A 20320-nucleotide genomic window follows, 5' to 3' on the forward strand; every position below is an offset into this window, starting at 1 on the left:
AACCCGAAGCGCTCTCAAACTTTGCTGGACTACGTTGCGCAGCAACGCGTGTGCTGAGGCACTGGCCCTGTAGCTCACGCTTCGTCACTACACAAGGTTGCCCGCAGGAATGGATTGTCGCTGGGTTGTCACGTGAGGGGCGCTGCAGCACAAGTACGGCGACGCGTCCAGCCTAGATTTTTTTTCACGTCAAACTTTTAACTTTGGGGATTAGTATGCCGTTTTGCAAATCGTTTTCTTATATTCGAAGAATTAAGCCTAACGGATACTGGCCAAAGTGCAACTATTGTTTTGCTTTACGAGTATATCTAAGCATTTTACGTTAGCAGAAGCGTTCCCTTCGCCAAAAATAACAGGGCAGTTTGAACAACAAGGAATATTTCGACAGATGACGTGTGAAGGTGGTTGTTTGACAGATATGTACAATTATGCCTATAGATACAACGTACGTATTGGAATCATTTTTTTTTTTTGAACATGCGTAAAACGGAGCTTTAGTAACACGGGTAACTACACGCTACACAACTAGATGCGATGCACGCAACTGTCCTTATTTTAATGCAAAAGCATCACAGGCGAACCTCGACCACTTTGGAGCTACCACGTTCCTCCGAAGACAAATATTGGCCGATTCCAACAGGAGTGCAGTCTTCAAAAAAGAAAAAAAAATGGATCCATCCCCAAAAGGCGGTGCAATTCATAACACAGCGTCCCAAATCGCTAGCTGCCGCGGTGGAATAATGCAAGAAGCTGGTGTTTTAGAAGAAAAGAAAAGCTACTTCGACACAAGAGAAGCATTCGTGCGATCGTGGTCTAATGGTCTAGAGGCACCGGGTTTCTCTGCTAAAAGACAGCTTCGAACCGGCCATTGGTCACGGATTTCTTTGCAGGCGGACTTGACCCAGCTATGAAAATATCTAACAGAAAGCTGGACGTGTGTTCAGCGCTAATGCTTCACAGTGTGCACGAAATCGCAAGCTTGTAAGACACACGAGGTTGAGAAACGTAACACTTTCATAAATGAGAGTACGCAAGGTTGCCCGCGACACACACGCGCACAGCTGAGTCACCACCCTCCGAGTATGCCATCGCACACACCAAGCAGTGCTATTTATTTACCTATTTATTAGTTATTTGGCTAGTTTATGCGAGAAATCTATAAAGAAAAGGCTAGCCCGACGACGTTCTTGCGCGGCCAATAAGCAACGAACACTGAGCGAGGAAAGCTAGCAGAAAAATCAGGCCAACGCAATTAATTCACGTCGGGCTTGTTCCGCCAGCGCGGCAAAGCACATGCACAGCTGGCCCTATCTGTGAACAAAAAAAAAAACACGGTGGAACACAGGAATACGAGCGAAAACGACCGCTGTGAGTGACTGCATGTTATACGTGCCTTATCGAGGAATACGAGACGCTGATCTGCACGGAATCCAGCTGCTAACGAGTAAAACCAAAAACCTCTGTCTGACCTAATAAACGGTTCTGTGCAGGCTAGCGGGTTCTTGAACATGGAAGCCCAGTTGCGCTACATAGTTGATGCGAAACAGACGAAACACACTAGATGATGCGCAAACGTTTATCAAGACCTAAAGGGCCACGTATACAGGGTCTTTAAGCGAGCACATAAAAATTCTTAAATATTGCCTGTGGCAGATAGCGCAGTTTTTCATGAGGTGGCCTACTCGAAGCGGCGGCCACTACTTGCAAGAAAAAAAGAAAATTGAAATGCGTATTCGGCTAATTAATAAAAATTCAATAATTAAGTTCTTAACTAATTGTCTTATGACCCATATTGTAACTTACAAATTCTAGCGGTGGATTTAGCAAGGCGGATCCACTTGAAACGAATTCTCAGGACATGAGTTTCGAGATATTAATCCAGAACGCATAAAACGACGTTTTCCTAATAAAGTGGAACTAAAGTGCATTTTTACCGCTAGCTTGAAGGAGTATACTTCGTAAATGGTGTCATTCACGCAATTCTTTTAAAGTGGATAAGCCTTGCAGTCTCACCCACTGGAATTTGAATTGCAGTATATGCCATTAGGTAATTAATTAAAAACTTAGTCGATTATAAAAAACTTAGTCGATTATACATTTCAATATTTCGTGTAACTAATGTCCGCCTCTTCGAGTACACCAGCTCACAGAGGAGAATGGTGCCATCTGCCCCAGGGAATATTTAAAAAATAAGTTTGAAAGCGTTCGCCGAAACACCCGGTATAACTTGTACGATGCGTTCAGCACGTACATCAGCACTCCCATCAACAGCGCGAAGTGACATTGGAATCTGCTAAAGTAAATAAACAAACAAATAAGCTACTTCCATTGCAATTGATCGTGCGGGTTTCATTCCCACACGGATTCTGACGCTGTAATGCAGACTGCATTGTGTTCGGGATCGTATTTACCTTGCCTTTTATGTGTGGATGAGGAGAGAATTAGTTTGTGTGTTTTCCGTTTTTTTTTTTTTTTTTTCAGTGTGTTTCGTATCGGGCATGCAACCTGGCTTCGATGTGGTCAGCAAGTACAGTAGCAAGGCACTTAGTATCTCCATTTCCCTCTCACTGCATTGAACAAAAGCCAGCAATCGATGTCCGCGTGCTCAGCATTTGCGCGTATGCGGAAACACGCAGGGCCAATCGAAAATTTTAAAAGTGCGCAAGTCGGCAGCGTCAAAACGCGGCTTACTATTCTGGCTTCCACGCTTTAGATATCCCTATCATAGAGGTTGCAAGTACTCCCTCCGCGTGTCCCTTAAGTGTCTAACCAACTTTCTGGAAACATTATCGAAGATGCAACGTCATTCCAAGTGAAACTGGCGTCCAAAGGCAGTCCCTATATACTTGACCGGACCATTTCTTTAGAGCTACTTCGGAAAGACAGAGAGAGAGAAACTTTATTTTGACGGGGCAAGGAGGGCTACTCGCGAAAGAACAGGGTACAATGATGCAGACACGACGAGGGGTCCGGTCGAACTGTTCGTTTCCAACACGCAGGCTTAGGTAGGACAGCGCAGAAGCGGGATTAGAGTATACAGCGGCGCAACGCTTGGCGTCGCGTTATGTCCTCCCGCCTGAAGAGTGTCATCACCGCGCTGTTCTACAGCTATAAGCTGTTATGATCGGCTAGCTGTTACGATCGGCTACCCTATAGCCTCCCTTGCCCCACTGCGACGAATCGCTTTGTGAAGCTGGCGATGCATCCCCCTCGGACAGACCTGCGGCGCCAGCAAGGCGAGACACGTTTGGCGAATTGAGTGTTGCTTGTTGGTTCACTGTCGCCTTCACCGACCAACGGGAGCAAGAAAACTCCTGGAAAAGGGTGTTCGACGGAATCGCCTCACGAACTCCTCTAACTGCCACGGTCGTTTGACAAACGTCCTATAGCTAACTGCTGGGTCATCCGGAACCAAGACACGCCTGCTTGAGTCAAGCGTGACAACCCCTGTTGCGAAGCTCTCCTCCTTTCTGTGTGTTCAGTGAACGAAGGTGCGGGAGTGATTGTGTGAATCCTCGCCCTTTGGACGCTCCGATTATACGAAGGGAGGGACGGGAGATTTCCCTGGCCTAGGGATCTAGGGAGGCTAGAGGGGGTTTAAGCGAACTTTTTCCGCTCCTCAGGGTGCTTCAATACAGCCATGCTAGACTGATGAGACGTAACGTTCTCCACTCCCCATGTAGATATTGTAAATAAACCCATTACTCCTCGTTCTCGATGAGAACATGTTCCTCTCTTCAACAACGTCCTTAGTGTGGATGAATCTGACGACGGCATGGGCCAAATATCTCTTGACATGCCCGACCCCAACCCTCCCACAGCATGCTTCCGCACCAGCAGTCCCAATCTCAATAGTGCGCGCTCCTCCTATGGGGTTCGCACAGCACAGTTGACTCAAAATTCAAAGGCAATTCAGACTTCAAGGATTCCAAAGGAGCGGTAAACAAACCTTGCTCGTACAGGTACACTGAGAAGTAATGAAATATTCTTAGCTGCAATTTCTCACAGCTAAGTAGCTGCTGATTTGCACTCACGCTTCAAGCTATTCAGGTCACTGTTTTAAGTTGACATTCCAGTTGTAATGATGTAAATCTCCTCCTAGCATGATTGTTAGTAGTGTCTGAACTTCAGGCAAAGATACTCTTCGTGTTAAAGTCGAATGGCTGAAACATTTCCGCCAGGCAATTCTATATAGAGCCCAAAGCTCTAAAATTGAGCTATATGGTGGCTGCGGTGTGAACCAGCTAGCAAAAGAAGAAAAAGGTGGTGGTCGCTTGACCTGGCGTTGTCTAGATCCGCGATGGCAGCGCTGATTTCGAGAAAACCCTGTCGTTGGCGGCTGTGGACACCACATCGCAACCGTTTAGCCACACTCTTAAAACAGAATGCCTAGGATTGTTTCCCGATAGAAGAACCTTTGGCATTTCCCCTGCATGGAGTTTGCTACTTCGAATATTCAAATGATGTCCACAACCCCAGTTCACAAATAAGGAGTTCAAGGAGCACATTTATTCTTAAAGGGACACTAACGGTTAATATTAAGTCAACGTGGACTGTTGAAATACCAACCCAGAAACCTCGAAACGCTTGTTTTGTGAGAAGAAGAGATTTGTTTTAAGAGAAAATGCGTTCTGAAGCGTCCGCGTACCTTTGGCGCAGTTCAAATCACCCGCCCTCCGATCGAGGAGTGTTGACGTCATGGTCTCATAGTGACGTTGCGCCGTCGGTGAGTAAAACGGCTCCCGCAGACGGCGCTATGGCTTTTCTGCACAAAACACAAACGCTCGGCCAGAAATAGAGCCAAGACAGAGCCGACAGCAGCGCGAAAGCGGAACTATGGTGGCTAGCGGAAAGGAAAGCGCGCGACGATAAGCTGGTTCTTTATTTTATGACGGAAACTTCGACGCTCGTTGCAATGGACTACCCTGACAACGACACATTAGCTCGTGATGCTGGGCTCGAGTTCTACGATTTAAGCACTGATGAACGTGAGCTGCTGCTGAGGGCTCGCGCTGCCGGCGTCGTTGCGTACTACTACGACGGCGGCCTGCTTTGAAAGGCACTCCACGCGACTTCAGTAAGTCGGCGTTGAACTCGTATTCCTCTGGACGAAAGTGCAGCGAGCACAAGACGGGATTTTTCGGCTCTTTGCCACCGCGCTGTGGCAGAGGTACGGCACTTAACCACTTCGAACGGAGAGGTTCACTTGTTGGCACACTGTGATAAGTAACGTTGGATTCGCCGCTGCAACTGCCCTTGGCCAAGTTCCGCGGACCGTTCGCGCAACCCACGACATCACATGGACGGGGCATTCTCGCTGCTTGTTCCAAATGCAAGTTTCGCGAGCCAGCAGGACCACCGCAGCACGACGCGATAAATAAACAACTGAAACTCCAAAGCGCGCGCGGCGCAAAGTCAAGCGCGCAGAGTCGAGCGAAAACGAAACCTCTCGATCACCCATACTACTCAAGGGTAACGTCAAAATGTTTTTTCTTAGAATCGAATACAAGTAGACAAGTAGCATTTTCTTCCGTCTTATAATCTAATGAAATGATCTTTTTAATACGAGTAGTTGAGTACTAGTGACATAAATTACGATGAGGAGTGCCTTCGTCATCGGGCTAGTACCGGAATGTCGCTGGGGAGTCTCAAATCGTGTCATGCATTTACCTCAATTTCTCGGTTACTAAAGCTCTGTTCGCGATTATATTGACGCCTTAGACGTTCTAGAACATTGCTTTATCCCTTTAACTTGACTTTATGGTACCTTGACTATTTTTTTTTCTCCACATTCAAGGGCTTTCAATGATTTCAAGGAGGCGTACGAGCCCAGCACAAAAGTACTTACGCTTTACAACCAGCCATGATTATCAATGCATCGATCCATCAATCTCGACAGCAATACAACGCTACAAAGGAAATAGATGGCCAGCAGAAGAAAAAAAAAGGTACACTACTATATAGCAAGGCGCACAGTACCAATGACATGACTATTATTGCATTGAATTTTACCTATAACCTAAGTAGATACAAAAAGAATTATACGATATCATTATACACGTGGGTATCTGCAAAAACAATAATACAACATGCACGTGACAACGTGCACGTATGAGGAGTTGCAGAAACAATTATGGCAGACGTCGTCCTGGAGAGCTCCAGGTTCATTTCGACTACATGGGGTTCTTAATGCACACACGTAAATCTAAGTGCCCGGGCAGCCTTTTCTCCCCCTTTCGCCCCCATCGTAAGGCAGCCTCCGCGGCTGGGAATGGAACCACCTCGTGCTCAGTAGCACGACGCCCCACTGCTCCACCATGGCGAGTACGAACAGGTCAAACAAGTTTTTATTACTAATGGCAATAATGTGAACATCCCTCTTGCGTAGCTGCTCGGAACTGTTCCCAGTTTTCAAAGCGAAGCTGTCTTTGCCTACTCTGTCTTTACGTACTCCGTCTTCGCGACAGCACATTTCGAAGTCGCGGAGCCGGGCGAGGTCCCAGGCCGTCACAGCTGACGGCATCCATCTCCCGCCTCGAGGTAGAAGAGAGAGAGGAGGTCCCGCTTCGATCGGAAACAATGGCTCCCTCCTCACCCACCATCGCGGGCGTCACAATCCAGCTGCCGGTCAATCAAGGAGACCTCGACGATTGGAGACGAGGGAGAGGGGGGGAAGAAAGAAGGACGCGACGAGTCTCGGAGTGCGGGCGAGGAGGAAAGTGGGGTGTGCGCACGCAAAGTGGCCCGGGCCGTGCACGAACAGCGTACGCAGGGTTCAATAACCCTGGCGCTGGCCACCCCTCCCTTCCTCCGCGTCGGCCGAAAGACCCCGACGAGACACGCGTCGTCAGGCCTGACACGCGAGGACGCCCCAGGCAAGCTCATTCATGTGCTCTCACCGTGGGGCCACAACAGCAGGCACGGCGGGCACAAACACTGCATAGGAAGGAGTACTTGACGAGCACGGAAGTGCGGCGAGGGTAGCCTGACGCCAGCGCTAGCGCCTTGGAGCCTAGCGTCGGCGCTTGGCAGTGAAGCGCGCTCCGCGATGAACTAAGAATAGCTATTTCACATAAAAGAATTGGTTCTTCGATGAAGGAGTCACGCACTGCCAATTGGCACTGTAGCACGCAAGGTGGTCGCCTTCGGAGGCGCGTGATCGAACGTGCACGCAAACATCACAGTAGTATGAAATACACAGTACTCGCATTTAAGGCTTGACGGAAAGCATGCATAGGAGGACGATCGTCGAAGTCAAGCGATAACTTCCCGGTAGACCTGTCCAATTGTGCGGCTAGGGATGCTTATTGGTTAGCTGTAGTGTTTAAAGGGGCATGCAGGGGTAGAAAAAAATACTTGAGCTAGCTGTCACGGTTAGTAGTCACCCTTCTGCAATATCCGTTAGTAGTCGCCCTTCTGCGGTAATAGTCACCCTTCAGCAATATCCAAAAAAATCCACTGTCACCGTGGCAGAGCCTTGGCGAGCCGAAACAGACACCAAATACGAAAGACGGGTGGTGACGCCGCCTTGAAAATTCCGGACCGGAACATCAAAACGCCACGGATTATGAGTACATCTTCTGGGGCCTATCTAGTTAATTTTTGTATCAGCAGAAATGCAACCAAAGACCGCATTAAAATGTTGCAGAAACTTTTACTCACCCACAACGGCCCACATATGAAGTGGTATTTCGAAATCACAGGTGCCCCACTGACGTACCGGCGCGCTAGGATTTCGACGCGAATTTCGAAAAAGAAAACCAACTTTCATGTTCTTTAATAAATAGTCGCCCTCTCACCGCAAAATGAACGAAACTGGAAGTTTTTAAAGACTACTTCGTTAGCCTAACGTGGTTTAGTGTTTCTCTTTAACTGCACCATTAATGCCGCACGAGGTGCGTGGGGTCTACAGGATCGCGGCCCGCGTTGCACGGGAGACTACGTCTTTCTATAGGACACCAACCGCTCATGGGTACCCGAATCGGCCCACCAAGTCACCATCTTTATGTAAGCATTACATTGCCTCCGGGATCGGGCCCAGTTTTACTTGGACAGACAGCCGCCCACACAAAGCGAGAAGACCAGCAAAACACAGGAGGAGGAGGAGGAGGAGGATAAAGGAAGGAAAGGTATGGAGGTCAACCACACGCCAGTCCGGTTTGCTACCCTAGAAAGGCGAAGTGGCTTAAGGGAAGAAACAAGTGAGAAGAAGAAAGGCAGGGAGGTTAACCAGAGGCGAGTTTCCCGTTTGCTACCCTGCACTGGGGTGGGAGACGCAGGGTTGGAAAGAGGGCAAAGAGAGAGAGAGAGAAAATAGAAGAAAGAACAGGAACATCTAACAGAAAAAACGTTCCACTGACAGGCGTTCACACAGGCCGGTCTATGTGAAGAAGCGCAGTAGCGCCTGCACTGCCTTCTGATGCGATGTCAAGTTGCGTGGATGTTGGAAAATTCTTCCGACAGAGGCTGATCGTCCAGCTGGTTCAGCACAACGAAAAGCGATTGCCTCTGCACACTGTATAATGCGGGCAATCGCAAAGAAAATGCCGAACTGTATCCGCGTCGCCGCAGTCGCCACATGTGTCGGCCATCCCTATGCGGAACGTGTAAGCATTGGTGAACGCGACGCCACCAGCAAAACAAAGTTCGTTTTAACCCTGTAATGTCCCTACACAGTTCCACATCCAGGAACATTGTAACTCGTTCACCATTATTTCCGACCATGAAGAGTACATTTGTACACAAGAAACAATCATATGTTATTTAAGTTGTCACTTAATTCACTAACTAATCGGTGACTGATTTGGGGAATGATCCAACTCTGGATAACTTTTTCCAGCTTATCGAAAACGTTTTTAAATGGCCCCTCACCAGGCCCCATAGCAAATATTTTATTATACGCTGGAAGTTACGCGTCCTCTAGGGAGTTCTGCCGCAAAAATTTTTCAAGTCGGCTCATTAATAGCAGAGATAGAAACATTTCAGTGCCGCGAACCCATGATTTCAGCAGGCGGGCTCTACTGCATAGCGAGACTCCTTCTCCACTCACCCCGTCTAGCCTTTGCAAACGAAATTCCTGCATTCCCGCATGCCGGACCTCGAGGATCGCGTGACACCTACGTCACGGGCCCCGCCTTAACTTTTTTTTTTTCTACTCACTTTTTTTTCTACTCACTTTTTTTTTTTCGGCGATGCACACTTCCGCTGGCGGTGTTGCGCGCGAGCTGTTATTTCGCACAGCGCACGATTTTGCGCGCTATGCACAAAGACACATGGCTAGCGGTATAATTAAGTGCTACACGAATACTGAGGCAGAACAAGCGGATCGGAGAGCGTGATAACGCGCTGGAACACGGTAGAAAATGGCATAGTTTCGGTACCTGCGCACCTAACTGTACGACCGTGGGAACAAGCAGACGAAGCGGAAGTGCATCTCTCCTGCTTCGGTTTGAAGTAAAACAAAAAGCGCGCAGACATTCCGTTTGTGTGTTTTATTATTTATCTAAACTTCAATTCGTGAATTCAAGCAACAGATCACACAAACAGATGTTGCCTTGAATAATTCTATAAGTCACATATCACCACGAGCGACGTCACAGTGCAAACACGTGTACGTAGGCGCACTAGCACGCGTACGTCATCCTCCAGCTTGGAGGGGGGCGGCCGCGAAGAGAAGAAAAACGGCGTTCGGTTTGAAATTTCAGGACTTTTCGCGGCGCGTAGCGATGTAATATTTTGCAGACACGATCGTTATCGTGCAGTGTATGCTCTGCGCGTGTCAGCTCAAGATGGCCAGACCTGGTGAGGGGGATTATATAAAAATTCTCACTCGAAATAACTATTATCACATTGCTGCGAATTCATAAGCATCATCTGTGAAGTATGAATAGCAAACGCAGCTTAGAACGCGTTTTATTTCATTTTAAAGCTTGTGCGATCGACGAATCCTACAGTGCAGCACCTATCGATGTGGTCAGCATAGGTTCTATCTCTAAACAATGTGACGTCACGAGTTTCGGCGACTGATTTCGGTGGCGTGCAGAGTCAAGCCTGTCCGCTATTCCGGCAAACGGGGGCGGTTTGGGCGGATTGCCGGATTTGGGGGGCGTAACCGTGAGCGGCCAGAGTGGTGCAGCCACCTGGTGGCGTAAAGTTCAACCAGGCAAAGACAGAGCTAAAAGTGCAGTAACCCACTATATCCTGCTTCGCTGCTGGTGCAAATTTTTGGCATCAGCGTAATTGTGAACACGATTACGCCTCTGTCGAAATTTACACCAGCAGCTAAGCAGAATATAGTAATTAGCTTCGTGTTAGCGTGGTTGAGCTTTGCGCCACCAGCTGGCGCCACCAATCTGGCCGCTCACGTTTACGCCCCCGCTAAACCGGCAAACCGCCCGTGCTTGCCGGAATACCGGATGCACTAAAATTCTCTATTGGCTTGTCTCGCCGTTCGCAAAACTTTTCAGCACTGTATGCACTGGGTGCCTTGCACTGACCGCACGCGAAGCATGCCCGCAAACTTCTTACCGTTCACGGATTACCAGGTTACCAGCGCAGTAACCGGCAGTAGAAAAGCTGGTGGCAACAGCTTGTGACGATTTGGCCAACTACAATGCTCTCGAATCTTTCTTTTTGGCGCATCAGCGTTATTGTCGAAGGCAATAACAAAGGTACGTTACCCTATCGACTACGTCGCTACCAACGCTTTACAACGGAAGTTAGGTAGTAGAACATGTAAGTTGCAGTATATTCTTGCCCGCTCTCTGGTTAAACACTCCAACAGGTGTCACTACCAGCGTTGCTGCCTTACACCTCTCCGGTACAGTGAACTAGAACGCTGTATCTGAGGTTATCCAGCAAAACGCGAAGTGTCAGAAGTTCGCGGACGCGCTAAACTGTAGCTAAAGCTCTCTAATACCGCGATCATACGGCGTCGTGGACTTCTATCAAATGAAACATACGATGGTGCCCCTCCAGCAAGGCACACGTTTCCCACCAAACTAGCAGACGACAGAGGAGCATGCATGCGTGGTAGACGGTGCGTGCGTCGCAAGTCTGCGCTGTGATGCGATTATCGATGTACACAAGCTTGCCTCTTGCGTCAAGGGGCGCGAAATGCCATTAAAAATCGAAACTGCGACTGGTACTGAGGTACGAGGATATAACTAAACAGTCGTCGTGCGATGGACCAAACAAGTTTCTTTAGCATGATTGCTGGGTCAATACCAATCGATTAAGCGCAATAAACACAGCCCAAATAATTTTCTGGCAGTACTCCGATTCTTTCGATACCGGACCTATAGAAATCGAGCAATTTGATCTACAGGTTTTCTACGCGTTAGGTAAACATTTCCGTTGGAATCCTGCTAGAAACATCACGCACCGTCTGAAGTGACTTTTCAGATTTGACAATTTGAGGCAGATTCAGGAGTCTCGAACAATAAAACTGCGACCGCACGAATCGCCAAAACTATCCTCCAGTGATCCTAGCAATTCAGGAAGGGGCAAAATTTGCGCTTTGGTCAACTCCGCAACATAACTTTTAAATGACAGCAGCTGTGAAGACACAGAAGCTTCTCTCTGGTTGTCGATTTACCGATACCTCTAGGCTGTTTTAAATACGTCCAAAACAACAGTAGATGTATGCAGGAAATTTTTACGGGCAATCCTTCCCATCGTGTAGGGTTTTCAATAACACAAGAGCCCGCAAACAATTTCAGACGGACATTCGGCCGAAGCTTGACTTAAGTGTCTAATCCCTTACATTTTGAACACCGCTTGTGCAAGTGCCCTTGCTCATAATAGTACGATATTGTTTAACGGTCCACATATTCTCCAGCATTGTACAGGAACCGAACAAAGCGCCTGGAGACCCCAGAGCCAGTTGAACGCACACTACACCACTTTGCTTGCACAGAAAAACTGATCGAACGGAATAACCAAGTATTAGGAGGCTTCTGCATGCTTTCCTGGCCTGACAACCATCGCTTTGCAAGCCTAAAGAATGCACTGAAAAAACACACAGGCGCCTGCTGGAACGAGCAAAACAAATGTTCCCTGTACAATTAACAACTTGCCTATTTTCCTATTTCCGAAGCTACTGCCTTACATGCATAGCATGGACACAACTACGTCCAGCATACAATATATATTATACATATATATAGCGTGGCCTGACAAAATTGCGGAAGTAGGCACCAGGCGCATATTTTGTACATTTCAGATTTTTGTTACTCTCAGCATTTATACTAAAAAAAAAGCTAATTATTACTGTAATCCGTATTCCTTGTGGTGCTTCTTTGAAGTATCACGTAAGAATTTTTAAAAAGTTGTCTGGGCAATTATTACTTCTGTACACCCATACAACAGTGATCAGGTTCTAACTTTGTGCATCGCAGTATACGTGGCGGCTACCAAGTCTTGAAATAAAAGTTGCATAAACTCCGGGAATTACCACGCTTCCAGCGGTAACGAAAGACTTAAGATGAAACTTCAGATCGGGAGCGCGCACCTAAATACACGGGAAAGGAGAAATCGTTTTTCTCGGCAACCACTGCACCGAATTTACTTAGATTGGTTGCATTCAAAAAAGAAAGTTCTAATGTAGCGACTGCAGTAAGCGAATTCTTAATTTAGGACGTCAATTGGTTTATAAGAATTGTTGAAGATCGGTAATTTTCAAAACGATGCGATCAAGTTTACAACTCTCACTCAGCAATGAAAAATTATATCACAATTGTGTAAATTGCATCTAATAGTACATCTAAAGCTGGCAAAATTGATGTATTATAAATGGCCGTCAAATACACTAATGTAGATACGGCTTTTGCGAAATCCCCGTAAACCTTGTAAGAAATTCAAGTAAGGTAAGAATTCATACACTAAATTTGTCTGTGTTGGATGTTCTAAAGGATGCTGTTTACGGAACTCTGATGTCTGTTTTTTGTCCAGTGTTACGGATTAGTAAACTCATCTGTTCTGAATTTTTGTTCAAACTTATCAATTTCCGGCAATCTTCGGCAAATCAAAATTCCCCTTCAACAGTCCCTAGAATTCCACTTTTATTAAGATCGGCCAATGGTTCATCTCAAAGAGGTATTTTCTGCGTTTTACAGGTATAAAAATGGGCGGTATCAGGTTTTTATCCGAGCTAAAGCTTTTTAACACACTCGCCGAGCAACAAAGCAGCAAAAAGATGAACGAAGAAGAGCATCTGAGCTCTGGGCGTGAGCTAGTTTCCATCTTGGTTTCTGGCGGGCATTTACGAAAAGAAAAATAACTGCGGAAGGACAGGCAAAAGGTGTGATTCACACCTGAATAATGCCGGTCCACCAGTAAATCCCATCCCAGGCCTCAATCTTTCGTACTACCTCTGCAAGCGCATTTGTCTCCTGCTTATCCCAAACCGCAACCGACGATCCACGTGACGCTTGCGTCACGATCCCCTTTCCTACTTTTTTTTACACTTCCTTGTTGCTCCGCGGCGTATTTCAGGCGAAGGTCTTGCACTCTCCGCGTTTCACAGGCTGCTGTAGGCTATAAAAAACTTCGGCCTGTTCGTCCACTTCATCCCGTTTGCGGATTGCCGGAGCCAGTAGCACGCAGCAATACAGATGGTGGCGACAACTTGTGGCGCTTAGCCCAACTACAATGCGTTCGAAAAAGTGTCGCGCCAGTGTTTTTGCCGACGGAAAATCATAAAAAGACTGCAAGTTAACGATCACGTCACCAGTAGTTAATATGCCAAGTCACTGCAGCATTAACTTCGTGTGCTTTGGTTACAAGGTGTCGCTACTGCAGCGTCGTCGCTGTCGCACACTTCTCCAGTAACCGGGCATTGCACAAACGCTAACACGTTCAAGGACAAGCTAAAAAACTCCATTCTGCGCTAAAGCGACATCTATGGCGTGTACTGCTGGCTGCTCCGAGAGGGTAAGCAGGCTCACGCTTTAATGTTCTGCTGTCTTTTTTTTTTTTCAGCATACATCAGTGTGACACCTCGCAGACAGTATAAGAGTTATTTGCAAGCTAGGTTCACCATTGCACAAAAATCCTTTTAAGCAATAAAATTCCCTCTCTCTCTTTGTGAGGAGCTCGCGTAAGATTGAGCACACTGCTGCTCCCTTTCGAAACGCGCTCAGGGAGGTTTTACACGTGGGAGGAACGGAAGGGGGGGGGGGCAATAAAAAGCAGCATGCGTCACTCACGTCTGAGCAGTAGAAGCCGTTCTTCCGGGAGATACCGTCCACCTCTGCACATGCAACGGGAGAGATGGAGATCAAGTCAGTCAACAGCGTCGGCAAACGTTATGTCACTCGCAACGCACAGTCTCACCGCTGGCTCCTACGAAGCCAGTCCAGCACACACCTTCTCACCTCGGGTTACCACGCCGAGACAATCATGTAACGTAATGTGCTGCCATTAATAAAACGAGAGACTATACTCATATTATGCGTCTGGCTTGTCTGTAGTGTTATAAGTTCAAGGGGGAGGGGGGCGGGGGTCCTTTAACGGAAACTGGAGAAGCTTGCCTGGCGGCACCTTAGCATGCCACTCCAGGAGAATGCGACGATAAATGAAATAACAGAGACAAGAAATACGACGCTTAACACACAGAACACAAATAGAATAAGTTTTCCGTTCAGGCAGGTGCCTCTATTGAAAGTTAGATGCGTCTTCTAAGCACGAGAAGCGCAGGCTGCGCTAGTACACGGTTTCATGCTGTACTATAGGTACTTTTAGTGCACCAACTATAGGGGACAGTCATTTCGAGTGGAAAAGAAAACTACAATTGAATGTTAATGAAGTGTCATATGCGCTCTCCACATTGCACGCAGGACACAGCATAACGATGACGAATAAGGGGCAGACGTGCACGATCGTCCCGCCTGTGGAGTCTACGCGGCATGCAAAGTTCGGGACGCCTGTTTCGTACAGAACGTGGCGAAAAATGGCAATGCAGGGTGTTAGGAAAAGCGTCACACACGCGTTGTACCCTGGCCACGCACGAACAAATCTCAATACCGCACTGCGGCAGCTACAGCTGTCGAGTACGCAAATATAATTTGCCGAGTTCAGAATACGGCCACTGAGCGACATTTGCACGAGAACCATTACGCCAGAAAATGAGAAAAGACATTGCGCAGAAACCATAGACGATGATCGTCTATGTAAGCGAATAGCCAGAACGAACGAACGACACCCCACCCTTCCCCTTCTCTTCCCCCGACTTGGCTGGGCGAGAACCAGCGTCCTTTCCCTCGGTGCCTTTGTATCGCAACTCCGGTCACCGCCCATCAGACACCGCCGACAACCACGAAAACAGGCGAAAGAGGCAAAGAAAGCCATTAGCTTTAAACAATTCCCGCATAGCCCATCGCACAATAGATGTTTGACGTTAATGCATCTAGAATAGACGCTATGTAGCGAAACACCGTATTGCCACACACCGTATTGACTTAAGCGAACAAGGAACCAGCGAAAACCAAAAAGCAGGACCAGAGAGCGGCACACCCACACAGATGCCGGCGACTGTGAGTGAGTGAGTGAGAGTGAGAGAGTGTGTGTGAGTGTGTGTCATCTTCTGGTCCTGCCTCTTGGTTTTCGCTGGTTCCTTGTTCGCTTATAACACGAACCAAAGAGCCCAACAATTCACGCTTCTAAACTGTATTGACCTGAGTCACGTGTCGGGGTCCTCTCTCGCGCTTCAATGATGATGTTAATTTATTGGCATCTCCTTTGAAACGGGGCGGTGAGAAATAATCACCTAGCCTGCTTGAGTTACGCTGTACTTGGTTTTCATTCTAGCATTTCTGTACGCAACTCCTTAACCTCCTTTCTCTCTCTCAAAAATTCTCTGTGCCTTGTACTGCTTAGCTATGTCTGTAACAGATGCAGCCGTATCAATCTTTACCACGCTTTTTTTTTTTCCCACCAGCACTCCAAACGTCTTACTTATCTCGACTGCTGACCGTTTGATGCTTCCATTCACTTTAAGTCCAAGCGCTTCTGGAACGTGTAGTACATTACCTACGGGTCTCACTTGGTGAATATCTTCGCGATCCATTAGGATGTGCTAACCCAGGTCTACGGATTTTCACTAGAACAGACAGATGCCTCATCGTGTTGCAATTATTTGCCCGGTATGTTTTTTTTTTTTTTTTTTTTTTTGTCCTTACGCAACCGGCTAAGTTCGCCTGAGGAGAATGTGTCCAGTGGATTCGCACTGGACACACCGGGCCATCTAGCGGCGGCGCCGGGAAGTACGTGCGTGTTGCCTGTGGTAACCAGTCCGATGCGATTCACAAGCGAGTACCTGCATATTTAGGTCGCTGCTTCGATTCCCATATATATATATGCCTGTCTACTCTCCAAATTTGACCAGGACACTACTGCATTTCGACCAATCCTGCCGACTGTACGGATACGGCCATATGTCTGCCGAAAAGCTGCCCCAACCCCACCGCGATAAAAAAAACTGTCATGCAACACAGCAGCATCGTAATTGTCATCGTGCGCTAGGTAGTCTAGGCGAAGTCCGATTTAAATCTAAGCCATTTGTTGTAACCAGTGTACGCTTAACTTAGTCTGCCTTGGATCGAGACACGCGTTGCAGAGTGAGCGTGACGCAAAGGTCTAATATGCATTTCATGATGGTCGGTTCTTTTAAGCTTCGCCGCAGTACAGCCATGTTATGCGGTAAAGCATATTACGGGTACAAAGGGGCCACCGTCACCGGGCATAACGTCTTCCTTAATTATACATGCGCGCACACGCCATATTCAGTCACAGCAGGAGTACCGAGTCGTCTCAAAACGGTACTGGCAGCCATTCACAGATTTCTGGTGCTACTGCGGCCGAAGAAAAAAAAAATGGAAAGTTTTTTTTTCGTCATTCATATTTTATCATGCGATTGTCGTCGTACCGTCGTCGTCACGCCATGGTTATCACACAGTCGTTATCGCGTCATCGTCGGCCTACACTCATCTGCCATGCCATCGTCGACACGCTGTGGTTTTACTGTAGCGTCGCCAAAATTTCAGAACTGCACGCCCATTGTCATACCACCTTCGTCGTTCCATCAAACGTCATTCCTCCTTCAGTCATTTGGCCGTCGTCACTGTGTCGTCATCACCATAGGGTCGCCGTCATGGTCGTGGCTGATCCTGGCGAGCGAGTGCCATAGCATGGTTGACCGATCCCTGAGACAGTGTATGACGCATATATCGCCGAAGCGTGCGGTGTACGATTCCGACAGCGTGTGACAACGTTTGCTTGAATGCTAGTCGCATCATCGTCGACAGTGATCGTGAGATGGATTCTGGCGGGTGTTTCTTCGCTGAACCTTCATTAACACTAACAATTTTACGTTAGCTGTAAATTCTTAGATAATATCTGCTACGGATGCTCCAACATACGCCGCTAACAAAACTGCAATATCATTTTGATAGAGTCTCGCGTTCGTAAACTTAGTGCCTCCGTCTTTTTCCCCCTACTTATCCATTTCTCGCAACAGTAAAAATATAGTGAGGCCCCAAATCAAGAAAGAAGAGAGAGAGAACGAAGAGGAAAGGCAGGGAGGTTTACCAGATATGAGTCTCCGCTTTGCTACCCTACACTGGGGATGGGGGATACGCAGTATATCGCTCTCTTTTTCAACGTAACCGATTTCATCGAATTTTAAAGTTAAATTCTGAAGTTTCACATGCCAAGGCCATCTCAATAGGAGGAAACTCGTATAATGGTGAACTTCGGATCAATGTTGCACCAGCTGGAGTTTAACGTGCATCCAATGAGCGGTGCACGAGCGGTTCTTGCACTGCACCCCCATCTGCAAGGTGGCCCGCGCTGCCGGCATCCAACCCACGACCTCGTGCTCGACAACGCAACGCCGCAGCCATTAAACCCAAGGCGGCAGACGCCGTACAAACAAGTAGGCAAACAAATGTACAAGAGCATTCGTTACCTCTGCACGAGCTGAAACCGCGCTACAGCAGCCGTAGGCGTAGTGGGCGGGCAGCGGAAGTTCGCGTCGCGCGCGGTTCGTCAAAGCTGCCGCCGACGGTGGGCCGGAACACGTAGCACAAAAAGGACGCACACGGGATGACCGCAATCGGCGCCACACGCAAGAGTGCCTGCCTCCCCTCGGAGTGGGAGCCGGCGCTCCAACTTCGGGCGACATCGCCACCCCGGCACAGCGCGCGAAGAGGGGGCGGGCGGGCGAGCCGCTGATAGGAAACACGCGGCGACAGGGGAAGAGGAGGAGGAAAACGGGGGCGGAACCTCGGCAGCACCTGCTCCGGCGGTCAATACCGAGAGTACGCACGCACGCACGGGAAGAAGCGAAGGCGTCACAACTGCACTGTCACTAGAAAAATTAAAGAGCAACAACGAGAAGGAAAAAAGAAGTTACACGAGTCTAGAAGGTACACGAGATTTCGATCGGCGACGAGAGAGAGAAGCTGAATGAAGACGGAGAATGGAGTCATTGGTATTAACGGGAATTCGACTCGCACGACTTCACGACCAGCTACATGCAGCAGCGATCCCCACTCTGGCACCAGTCTCCTTTTTCCCTTCATTATGTTGACGTTATCCATGTTGTAGCAGAGAGCACGCACGGCGAGTACAAGGTTAAACGAATTCTACAGAACCAAGAAATGTTTGTACAATCTGTAGAGAAGCGGAGATAACGAAAATAAGAACACCTGTGCAATGCAGTGTACAGGTGACCGATGCATATTCAAAAAGGAGTAAATGTGGACACACGTATTCTAAATGCATTAGATGCGATTTCATTGTCTTTTTCAAATCATAACATTTTTTTAATCATATGAAGAGCGCTTGAACGTTCGTTTTCAAATTTCGACTAAATACTTAGGTTATTTAGTACCATAGTTGGCAGTGATAGAGTTCCAAGTAATGCTGTGCGCGTTATTTTTGTAGGGGCGGCGCAGAGCAAACATGGCCGCGCATCTCGCCAGATTTCTTTATACGCGCGGTGCGCGCCGACAGGCGCGCCACTGGTCCATGGCCGCCTTCCTAAGTGCAGTAGGGAAAGGAGGCAGCCGTCTGCCATAATTTTCTGCGTCGTTGCTCGCGCTTCTGTGTTTGGTTTCCCGTTTTCGGAGCGAAATAAGCGACACCTGTCGCATGTGTGTGGTTGCTTTAAGGCATCTCAAAGTGCACCAATTGTCGCGCGGTGGGCTGCTCAATTACCTGCAATAACTCACCGGTGACACCATTGTAATCGTTGTCGTGAGACCTCATGATCGGGGGCAACGGCAGCAATGGACCACCGGTCGACGGGAAAGTTCTTGTTCCCACGCTTCCCTGCAGTAATCTCGATGTTTGTTGGGCTAGGTCATGTTTGCACGGGAAAGCGATGCCTACCTACGCTTTGGTTCAGTTTGTCCGCAGTGCTGCGTGCGGGTTAAAAGTATGTCGCTTAGGTTCTGAATGCCGCTTGCCTCCTCTACCATTTGCCGCCTCTTTACCGCGTTGCTATAGCTTAGCGCGCCTGTGCGAGTGCAACCTGCGCTGCGCTAAAGCTGCTGAGGCTTGGAAGGACCAATTTTGTTGGCTTTATTCTGTCCCTCAAATAGTCGGCACCAGCTTTGACGCAGTTCGTGTTTTTCGACCTATTTATTGCGTGGCCTCGCGCGTGTTAAACGGTTGCTAGTTGCTTCGTGCAGAGCTGTCGCAGATTTTATTTAAATACGAGGTTTTCGCCTCGTCTCGTTTGTAAGGGGCTTCAATGACGCTGTGTTTTATCAGAACGATTACAGGAGAGCGCTCCTTTAACGGCTATAATCGCATGATGACATCTTCGGTAATGTGAATGTTTTTAAGTGTGTTAGAGGAAGCTTTGGACGAGGATTGCAGTAAGCTGGCGGATACGGCATTGCTGTTCGATTTTTGCTGAAAAATTCGCGTCACATTTGTTACATGAACGCACATCGATGGCGTCTGAGCAGGCTTACCATGCACCGTGGCTTTCTGCGTGTACATTTTGTGCTCGGTTTAATTCTTGCTTATTATCTTTTGCGGCGTCGGAGTGTAATGCCTAACGCCGCAAAAGACCAAACCCGACCTTGCCATCAATGTCCATGTACCTTGGCCGGCTCTGCTAGCTTCACCCTTAAATATATCGTGTGGCTTTCTTCCGTAACTACTACCCCCCCCCCAAAAAAAAGAAAGAAAACGTTGGTGATACTAGCTGTGTGCGTTTCCAAGCAGGCCACTAAGGGAATTTCATATCACGAAACCTGCAGCAGGAAGGGCAGTTTATCGACGTATACGCAGCGGAATTGCATAGGCG

At 48.0% G+C, this 20320-nt stretch overlaps 1 protein-coding gene across 4 annotated transcripts in view; it reads right to left on the reverse strand.

The window, feature by feature from the left end:
- The window catches only part of LOC126538845 (rab11 family-interacting protein 4A-like), a 256433-nt gene that overhangs the window by 88945 nt on the left and 147168 nt on the right, over positions 1-20320 (reverse strand). For all 4 annotated transcript variants that reach the window (XM_050185567.3, XM_050185566.3, XM_050185569.3 and 1 more), the window contains one exon: positions 14208-14251. In XM_050185567.3, coding sequence (XP_050041524.1) covers positions 14208-14251 — 44 coding nt within the window. The remainder of the gene's footprint in view (positions 1-14207; positions 14252-20320) is intronic.

The sequence above is a fragment of the Dermacentor andersoni genome, chromosome 8, assembly GCF_023375885.2.
Source record: "Dermacentor andersoni chromosome 8, qqDerAnde1_hic_scaffold, whole genome shotgun sequence".
Classification (NCBI taxonomy): Eukaryota; Metazoa; Arthropoda; class Arachnida; order Ixodida; family Ixodidae; genus Dermacentor; species Dermacentor andersoni.